Source organism: Astyanax mexicanus, chromosome 14 (genome assembly GCF_023375975.1).
Source record: "Astyanax mexicanus isolate ESR-SI-001 chromosome 14, AstMex3_surface, whole genome shotgun sequence".
NCBI classification, from domain to species: domain Eukaryota; kingdom Metazoa; phylum Chordata; class Actinopteri; order Characiformes; family Acestrorhamphidae; genus Astyanax; species Astyanax mexicanus.
In genome coordinates this window covers 14,563,578-14,573,931 of record NC_064421.1, presented here as the reverse complement: position 1 = coordinate 14,573,931, position 10,354 = coordinate 14,563,578, and the positions used below count along the sequence as shown (strand labels likewise).

The following is a 10,354-nucleotide window of genomic DNA, read 5'->3' as shown; positions in this document are numbered from 1 at the left end:
CTTACTTGCTTGTAAGCATAATGTAAAGCAGAGAGTCCATCACCAGCGTGTGTAGCTTCTCTCGCTCTCCTTCTCCTCGCTTTCAGCTTGGGCTCCTCTGCTGCCTGCATGGCCAAACTTCTTTTGGGAACTGGTATGGGGACTATATGAAATCCTCACTTCCCGTCCCTGAATCAAGCTATTATGAGGGTGGGGGCATGTGGGAAATATTCAACGTTTGTGTTCGTTAAACAACAAATCACGCTAGTTGATTCGGTCTAAAAATGAGTTTGCTGTTTTGTTAATGGTGTTTTATTCGGGTTTCGTCGCGGAAGGATTTCAGCGGAGAAGTCAGGCCAAACGCTTCCGCCCAGTTTTCCGAGGTGTGCATTGCCTGAGTTGAAAATGGAGTTCGTGTAGCAGCACAGATCTTCTGAACTTCCCGAGGAGGAGACTCTGTTAATCTCGCTATTTCTTTAACGCGAATTCGTTGGATACTCAATTAAGGACAGATATTTATCGTTTCGTTCGTTGTTTTTGAGTGCCTGCGCTCGAGCCAGCTAGAGAGTTATAAACAGGAGCAGCGCTGTTTTGTGTTTTCTAGTGTTGGCTGAAACTTCAAGTTGCCGTGGGGAGAGAGAGAAAGAGAGAGAGGGGAGTTATATAGTATAACGTAGCGTAGCTCGATCTCCAGCTAGCCGGCTCACGGACCGTGGCAGATTTAGCTAGTAGCTACCTATCTATTTCTCGCTTTGTTTTGCTTGCAATCTGAAGATCAGGACTGCAATTCTGTCTGGGATTTGCCTGTGTTCGCAGATCGAGGATGAAGAGGACAGCCACTCGTTTCCAAATGGATTTTACTCATTGGGAAGATAGAGATCAGTGGCTGCGGTCGCCGTTCTTATTCTGAACTCGCCTTGTGGGAGAAAACTGGAAGCATGCAGCGCCCCAGCGCTACACAGTTGCTTTGTGATTAATAATAAAACAAAAAAAAACTGGCACTTTCTTTTAATGCGAACGAAAAGAAAATGGTGATATTTGCGGATCGTTTCCCAGCCTTGACTGCGTCGTCGATGCTGTTTCCAGGATTTGGATCCCCGTGAGAAAAAAATGAGCGAAGAATCGGCAAATCCAAACAACGAGTGAGTACCAATATCTCTCAGTTCACAGTTCCTCTGAGCTGCTGGACCCCGAGGATGTCTGTGTGTTTCTGTGTGTGTTTCTTGTGGTCTTAATGCATGACAGAGATCAGAAAATAACTAACTTACACGGGTTTGTTTGTAAAGCGAAGGTTTTAGTAGTTAAGTTAGTTAGCTTGCTAACTTAAAATATATTTCCAGCAGAGCCGTAATGTTATTTTTTTTTGTTTGTTTCTGAGCCAGTTTTATTTGGCTAGTTAGCGTTAGCTTGGATTTAGTTGTTGTCATGGTTATTGAATGTATAGTTGGGTTAATAGCTAAGCTAACGTAGCTAGCTAACTAGCTAACCTAACTAGTTAGTTAGCTGTTTAAACTTGTGTGTGTATATTATCTAGTTAGCTATCTAGCTAAATACCTCTAGCTAACAATGTGTTTTTGTTTTCTTTTTAGCTATCTATCTATGGTTTTCTGAATTAAATTTGCCTTATTAAAAAGGCCCATTCAGATATTTAACGCTGTCTAACCTAGCGTTAGTTGACCATCTAGGCTATCTATTTAGCGAGTATGCTGGGTCGTTTCTAGTTAGGATAGCTAACTAGCTATATTATTTAACAGTAGTTTATTTACATTATTCGATAGCTAGTTAGTAAAATACACGATTTAACCAGCTAACAGTAAAATTTCTGTAGTTCTCTCGAAGCATTCGTAGAAATAACTATCGCTACGTTGTAAATTAGATTTAAGTGGATGGCTAGCGTAAGTAACAAGTTTATTAACGTTGTATCTGATACAAGCGTTACAAAATACACCCGTTTCAAACGAATAAAGCTCCCAAACTGAGCTAGTTAGTTAATAGACACGTCTTTTCTACTCCACGGTTTTGTGTTTTTTGCCCACAATGAAACGCGGTTTCGCCTTATAAAAACATATCCACGATCTCTGGAGCGAGAGCTGAGAGCCTTATTTCGATTTAACAGTTATATGATTTTTTTAAGTATTAAAGAACATGTAATACGTGGCATTTGGTTTCGTTTGCGGGTTTTATTACCGCAATGTCAGGCTGAAAGAAACTGTGCGGACGCCATATTTTTCTCAATCACTCTCATTTGCATATCACAATCCTCATTCATAAAAACGCCAAAATGGCAGTGTTTGTCGCTCAGATTAGGCCCAATTGAGAGTATAAAGGAATATATTCGATTAACAGTGCGAGTAAGGCTGTTTTCGTGCGGATTTTGGTGCTTTTCTCGCCCTCCGTGCCCGTGTTTTTTTTAAATGGGCTGATCGCTTGCGTGCGCTTGTTGACAGTCACTGAGAAAAGCTTCGGCCACGTGACCGCCTCCATTCATAAAGTACCTGGCTTCTCATTCACACTGAGCTGCACTGTACAGTGTGTCTCCACACTGAGCACAGGGGTCACACAGCAGATCACAGACCCAGCAACGACAAATATTCATCTGTTTGACTCTTAGCTATATCTGTACATCTTATTTTAGGCCATTTTTGTCAGCAGCAGTAAACGACGACGTGCACATTCACATTCACGGTTTCCCAGGCTCTCTCTCTGTCAGTATCTAATACGCCCATGTTCTCTTGCCATGTCTCTCCTGTATCAGATCCATTCATGTCATGTAGCTAGGAACTCTGTGTCCTTGAACTAGTCATGTGCTTCCACAAATGATGCCATTCATTCACGTTTCATTTGTCCCTTTTTTACACTGAAGGGAAATCTCCAATAATATAGCACAGATATCTACACATTCCACAGCTATTTATTTATTTATTTTTATTTTAATTATTCATCACAATGCTCATTCATGGTATAGACAGTCTTGTTGACAGTCCTTTTGCGCAATGCTTAGGATCAGCAAATGCTGCTGGTGTGGTGAGGCGGAGGAGGGTGGAGAAGAAAGAAGAGACAGCACATGCCCAAGAAGCAAGACGACACCATCCTTTAGCAAATTTTCCCTCCTCTTTCAGTTAAACAATAAACATCCCCGCTTAACAGTGTGGGTGATATTTGAGCCGCCCAGAAACAAAGGATTATATACATGTCTGTTTGTGTGTTTTCCATTTCTAACAGCGTGTCGCCTCACCTGTGACGCAGTGTTGATTTCGCATTGTTCCAGAAAGTATACATGCATCATCACTTGCTGACAGTCTTCCACATTTTTACCTTCATTCCTGTGATGCTAGATTAGATGCTGGTAGTGATACGCTGATTAAATCTACAGTATGTTTTTGTAATCATGTACCTTTCATTGCAACAAGCAGAGATCACATGATCACTCCTGCTCAAAATCATCCAACAGTACCAGTTAGTATGTAGGATAAGCATCGATTTAGGCCAATGAAGGCAAAATCGTTTGTAGATCACAGTTTGTGACTTATAAGCATTTTGCGGAAATTATATCTACCGTAAAAAGTGTAAATTTTAGCAGAGAGCAGGGCTTATTAGCTATTGTATAATGTAGTAATACATTACACTGCTATTGCTAGTTTTTGTACTTTTTTTTTTTTTTTTACTGATGGACCACTAAAGCTCAGTTATAACTATGGCCATACCGCTGGAAATCCATGTCTATTTCTGTCATCAAAATGGGCAAAAATATATTTAAGTACTAAATAGTCCTACATTTTAGTGAGACAGTGATTTGATCATTTTGGGACAATAATACTATCCAGTTTTTTAATGTATACATCCACAATATGCTGAAACTAGCAATTTTGAGGTATATAACAATTATTTATGGAACCCAAATGGAGTAAAATAAATAAAAGCATATGGTAGCAGTGGGAGAAGTAAATACATCATTCAGTATTACTTGGTAGTATTGAACAAATCTAAACTTCTGCCTGGGGTCGATAATTTTTAACCCTATCAGACCTAATATCTCGCACTTATTTAAAGGATCTAGTTTGGAATCAGTTCTGGGAAACCTCTTTACGTGGTATAGAACCTTCTTTTTTTTAAATATATATTTTCTTTTAAAACTGTATATGTAGGTCAAGAAAAGGGTAAGAAACCTAGTTCTTAAATCTGTGGGATGTTAGATCTGATAAAAAAGGAAAAAAACTAATTATCTGCTGATACTGATGTGATATTAGTATAATTTTGCAACCTTAAATTGTCCCTTTTAACATCAGAAAATTTTGGCATTACATTTTCATCATGTTTCTTTTTTTTTTCTTTGCCCTTTGTATGTATTGTGTATAAGTTTTGAGTGACACTCACTCATGTAGTGTTCTAGACAAGTGTAAATTTTAGTGTGTCAAGGGCCTCTTAATAAGTGATTGTAAGGCTGTAAGGATAAGTCAGTATAATTGACAGTGTCGATTATATAAATTTGTTGACTACAAATTTCACTGTCGACTAATCGTTCATTTGTAACAGTACTGTATTACAGAGTGCTGAGGACAGAAGTGCAATGGCATTTGGGTAAATAGCTCACTCACAAAGGTTACACTCAACTTAGTTTGTCTCTGAAAGTGCCCAAACACAACAGATGACATTTAATCACTAGATATCAGTACTTTTCACGTTTAAACAACATCCCAACATTTAAATGGCCTTTAAATCTCATGTTCAGTTGTTTCTATCGTTTTAGAGATGGAGAACATGACAGAAATAATCGTTGACTAATCGATTAGTCGGCTACCAAAATAAATATTTGTTGCAGCCCTAATTGACTCTATATTGTAAATGTGCTGAAACAAGGCTGGAATGAATTCAATATCAGTATATCGCAGTCTAAAATGATCAGTAGTGTTTTTTTTAATACACATTTCTGATATTTCAGTATTTATTATTTGCAGCATCTGTCTTGGACAGATTTTCTTTACACAGCACATTACAAGAATTGGCTATCTTATTATAATTTTATTATAGACACATCCGTACATTGTGGGCATTCTTTTTTTCTGTGCCTTTTTTTTGGTTCAAATCAATTTTAGAGTTGTACCTTATCAACAGAAATCAAGAAATATATGATCTATTTTGGCCATATCGTCTATGGCTAGCTGGAACTATGCATTTTTTTCAACAGATCATAAACACTGGCTTGTCACAGGTAGATATCTAATGGTTTAGAATGTTTGTTTAGCATTGTTAACACAGACTAAGAGTGTCATCCTTGGAACAGCCAAAATACACACACAGTTGCTGTACTGGTCTCATCACATGCTACTTGTCTATGCTGTTTACTTTCCTGGACACAATTTTCCATTGTAATACCTTTTTGTCTAAATATCGTTCACAGAATTACCAATTATAAATCTTTAGCATGAGCAATGGCTGAAGTGTTATCTCTGTTGTCAGTCTGTGGTCAGTCTAAAAACAGCCTGCTTTTGTATCGTCAGCATGCCGTCAGTGTATGATGGGAAACTTCACAGTTCACGTAGGTTATCATGCTCTGCATTACAACTTCTGAAAAAGGCTGTCATGAACATAATTGTGAAGATGCAGTGTGAACAAAACCTGTTAAACAACCATGAGGACAAGTAAAGTTTGAAAAGAGAAACCAAGTCCCACCCTTTACAAACACTGATAAGAGTGTAATCAACATCTGCATTACAACAGATATTATTGAACCCCCCCATTTATTATTTTTATGGTGTTAGTATAGATGTTATTATGAAATAAGCTGACCAAGGGCCCATAGCATTTTGCTTTTCTTTTTTGTTTTTAGTTTTTTCATGCATTTTCTTTGCTTTTTTTAAAAGTAATAGCTAGGGGTGTGCCATATCGTATTGTACGCAATAATAACGCCAACGTTTTTGAATATCGTGAACGATATCAGACCTTGAAATATCGTGCCATATCACCCACCTAGTACTTTTTTACTGTTTTTAGCAAACGAAAAACTCACACTGTTTTCATTTCCCATTATATGTCTACTAAAGACATATTATATCATTTATATATCATTATATCATTTATTTTACTTTAATCCTAGATATATGGAGATATTTGGAGTGCATTATTAGTATCGTTAGTAACATGACATTCTGGATCACCGACTTCTATTACAATTTTTTTTTAATATATATATATATCTTTTAATATTATATGCAATAATAAAAATGTAATAAAAAATTTCTAGCAGTAGTGTATTCTTGAGATTTTTTATTTAGTGTTTTGTCATATCGCCAAAAGTATCGTTATCGCGAAAACACCATTAAATATCATGATATTATGTTCGGGCCATATCGCCCTCTCCTAGTAATGGCGAAAGCTAAAAAGAAAATTACTGATCTTATGCAGTTTTTAAAGTAGAGTACATAGTATTAAATTGGCACTGCAATGTATCCCTATGATGCAGAGAACATAAACAGAATCACACTGTTGGGGCTCTAAATGGATTTCAGATGCAAAGACAAAAACTGTCCATAACCACATTAAGTCAAGTCCATTTTGAACTTTAGGAAATATATTTTTATAAACTAGTCAGACACTTGACAAATAATTTTCTACAGATCAGTAGACCTAAATATTTTGAGACCAGTCAGTCATCACTGGATTGGAGAAAGTTTGTGACATAGTCAGTTAGTCTCAAGCAAGACATCTGCCAAACATTGGCGAATCTGGAGCTTTTCACTGCTTAATGTGGCCAAGAACCGCCTACTTGGACAGGAAGAGGCGGTTTGACTAACATGCAAAACAGCCAGTCACAGGCCGCTGTTATGGTGTGGTGTGTTGAGGGAGGCAAAGTGAGAAATCCCATGGATTGATCCCCGTTTCGAAAAGCTCAGTCACTTAGTTATAAGGTGGTGTGAAAGTGTAATACATTTGTGTGTATTTGTGTTACTTTCTCATAAGAAGTTTAAAATGATCACTTATTAATGAATGTTAATAAATAATTAGAATCGTGGCCATAAACTACACATAAATCAGATGCACGTGAATCTGATGACCTACTAAACTTATTTTTTAGTAAAGTGGTTGTCAACATAAACAGTTTCAATGAAATAGTAGTATTTTATTAGTATAATATGGGATTATTATTATTATTATTATAATTATTATAATTATTATTATTAGTTAGCTATAGTCAAAGGAGGATTTCTTTGTAAGTGCCAGGTAAATTAGTGGAGGAAAATTTATCTAGACCATTCTAAATACTGGCAGCCAGATTTAGGTGTCGGATCTTATTATTTATTTATTTATTTTACCTGAGACCAGAGTTGAAAAAAGAGCAGTATTTCTTGAATGCCATACAGAGCTAATGAGTTTTTATAATTCCCAAACTTTCTCAATATTACTTTTTAAAATACTGTAACTAATCTTGGACAGTAAGATAATACAAAAAAAAACACAATTTATTGAGAAACTCGCCAGGTTAAGTACCTTCCAGACAAGGGCTTGTCTGTGGCCTGAACTAGAAAGAAGAATGATGAAACAAATGGAGAAACTACAGGTCTGTTTTTATTGCAGTTCTCTATCAGAATTTCCAGCTTTAATCATCATGTGTAAGCAAGTGGCTTATGTGGTTGGTAATTCTAAAAAAAAGTCTAATTTGTTAAGCTGAGCTACTCTTCACTTTGTTTTAACTTGTATCCGCTTTAATGTTTAACACGCAGCGCTAGTGATTTTTCCGTTCCGTACAGATACAGAAGAAGCAGTGCGGTGTGACCTTGCATGCACGCTTATTTTTCCTAAGGGCACTTCTCAAACACACAGCTCAATTTTCTTTCACGCCAAAGTTTAATTTGGCAACATCTGTACTTCCTGTGACAGCGGTTTTGACAAGTCTGTGGGCTGAATAGACATGTTTCTCAGAGTGGGGTTGCATCCAGTTTTGCTCACTACTTCAATTTTGGTCTTTCTCCAGTGATGATGCACTTAAGTTGTAGTGCATGTAATGCTCACGAGTGTTAAACCAGGAGTCCACAAGTCTGTGGCAGAAATGGTTGACAGCTGCTATTCTGTTTGTGGAGAGACATGTGGCCTCAGCAGGCAGTTTGAGTGATTAGTTTTCTCCTCAAAGGAAGTTGAGGTGCTCTGGAGTGCTGTGAGTCCTGAAGTAACAGCAGGAGACTTTACACACTCTAAAGGAAGTGTGTGTGTCGTTTTTTTTCTTATAAAGATATTTTGTACACTGCGATAAAGAAAAGGTAGAAAAACTTAGAACACCTAAAAAGAAAAATAAGCATTTTAGGTAAAGTTATAAATAGTATTGAAAATGTTAGATAAATTGCTCAAATTTAACATATTTATACTTTTTAAAAATAAATTCTTGGCTCTTTGTAGGGGGAGGAGGGGGGCATGTGAGCGTGTTGTTTGTTCCCATGGTCAAACTAAAAGTCTATGTAAGTTCCCTCCTGTCGTTCTCGTTTCCTTTTCGTGATTCAGGAACAGAGCAAAAAGCAATGTCACATGCCTCTGATATCCTTTCTTAAAATTGTGTGACTAAGCTTGTATATTGATTAAATTTAGTCTTACCTTTACCCCAGCTTGCTAGACGGTCTGTTCTCATAGAGATAAAATGTTGACAGAGAGAGAAATGAGAGTTTATTTGGAGTATTTCAAATTTTTTTTTACTCCGATACTTCCCCATGCAGTTTCGAGCATGCTGAACTCCCTTTAAATTATACTGGCTCATGCTTTTGTGCTTCATTAGGACCCAGCCTGGCTCGCTGGGGCTGCAGCTGTGTTAGACTGTTCTTTCCTATGAGGCTACAGGCGTAACGGGCTACAGATGTAAATCTTAAACTTTGCGAGTCTCCAAACTCTTGAAAAGCAGAAAAATACCATTTGCATGAGAATATGTGTGCGTATAGTGATTTATGGTTAAGTCTCCACAACATTGAGACTTTCTGTATGTAAGTCGTTTTTATTTTGCGGTTTGGAAAGTTTTTATTTAATACATTTTTTTTGTCACAAAAAAGCTGCAGCAGTAGAGTTTTGACTATATATAAGGGAAAATTCAGAACAAAAATGTCACTGAAATTGAATAAAGTATGTGGACTGAGGCTTACGCAGTGTTCTGTTGTTTTTACCGATGTTACGTAGTGCAGTAGCAACAAGAGAGACTCTGGAGCACCACATTAAATGTAAAGCTAGTATTTTAATTTGAAAGCCCTACATAATGTTTCTTTAACAAAAAACAATGATTTTATACAAAAGAGCAAATTACTACTAAAACTGAGGGTTGTTGTAAGAATTACATATGAACTACTGAATAATTAAAAGTCTACCTCTAACACATACATACCCCCTCTTGTCTAGATGTTTAATGGTTTGGGGGGTTGTTTTTACAGAAGGCTCGGCCATATAGCAGTAAGGGGGAAGTACTGTTGTGGGGCCTAATTGGTGTGTGAATGCTGCAGGGCTGGTATGAGCAGGATGTGAAAGTAAAAGAGCCACTGAATAACAGACATCAGTAACAGGAAACAAAGAAGAATGAAAAAGTGGATTTTGCTGAGTGGAAAAGTTAGCAGTTTTGCCTGAATCTTGTCTTAAAACTGGCTGGTCTCTGATGGTGGCTCACTAGAAGAACCTGGTTCCTCATCCCTCTCAACTCATTCTGTGCCCTTGCTCTACCGATTAGAGCTCGATCCCCAGAGAGCACTTTAACATCAAAGCTCCCAGCTACGCTGCTGCAGTCCAAATTTGCGGTTCTGCTTTTTCTGTAAACGTAGCGCAAGGTTTTAATTTTCCAAATGCTTGCGGTTTAAATTAAGATCATCTCAATATGTGGCTTGATTGATGTTTGAGAATAGTTTTCTGCTTTTGATACACAGACGAGAGGCCTTGATTTACGATGCTACCACAGTATTGGGCACTAAAACATCGTAGCAGAGATTGCTTTCTCGAAGGATGGGTTAGTGTTGGTGTGAAGCAGAAAATCAATAGTGCCAAATCCTGAGGCATTGCAATGGGATGTTCTCTGTTTTTGGTAATCTTGTTTTGGTGCTAAGTAAAGCTTCAGGTTTCGAAATCATTGTTGTAATTATTGTAGCTTATTCATGTCATTTAATGAGTGTTAACATTTTGAACCCATTATTTCAGTCTTCTAGGGCTTTTTTTTTTTACATCAAATGAGTAATGTGTGAATTTCCAGCATGTTTCCAAATTGTTAGATTTATTTAAATCTTCACTTACTTCTCCTCAGATTTCATGGCTTGATTGCTAAATGGTCAGATAATGGACATCTGGAATTCTAGGTTAAGATGTTCTTGGCTGTTTCCTCTTTTTCCTCATGGGAGTAAGAGTGTGCTCTGGTGTAATGTCGAGT

The 10,354-nt window shown here is 37.3% G+C and overlaps 1 protein-coding gene across 1 annotated transcript in view; it reads left to right on the top strand.

Annotated features, from left to right (window-relative positions):
- Positions 1–247: 247 nt before the first annotated feature.
- Positions 248–10,354, top strand: part of spred1 (sprouty related EVH1 domain containing 1) — a 44,005-nt gene continuing 33,898 nt past the window's right edge. The window contains exon 1 of the mRNA XM_007257384.4: positions 248–1,121. Within this exon, the coding sequence (XP_007257446.1) occupies positions 1,090–1,121 (32 nt within the window). The 5' untranslated portion in view covers positions 248–1,089. The remainder of the gene's footprint in view (positions 1,122–10,354) is intronic.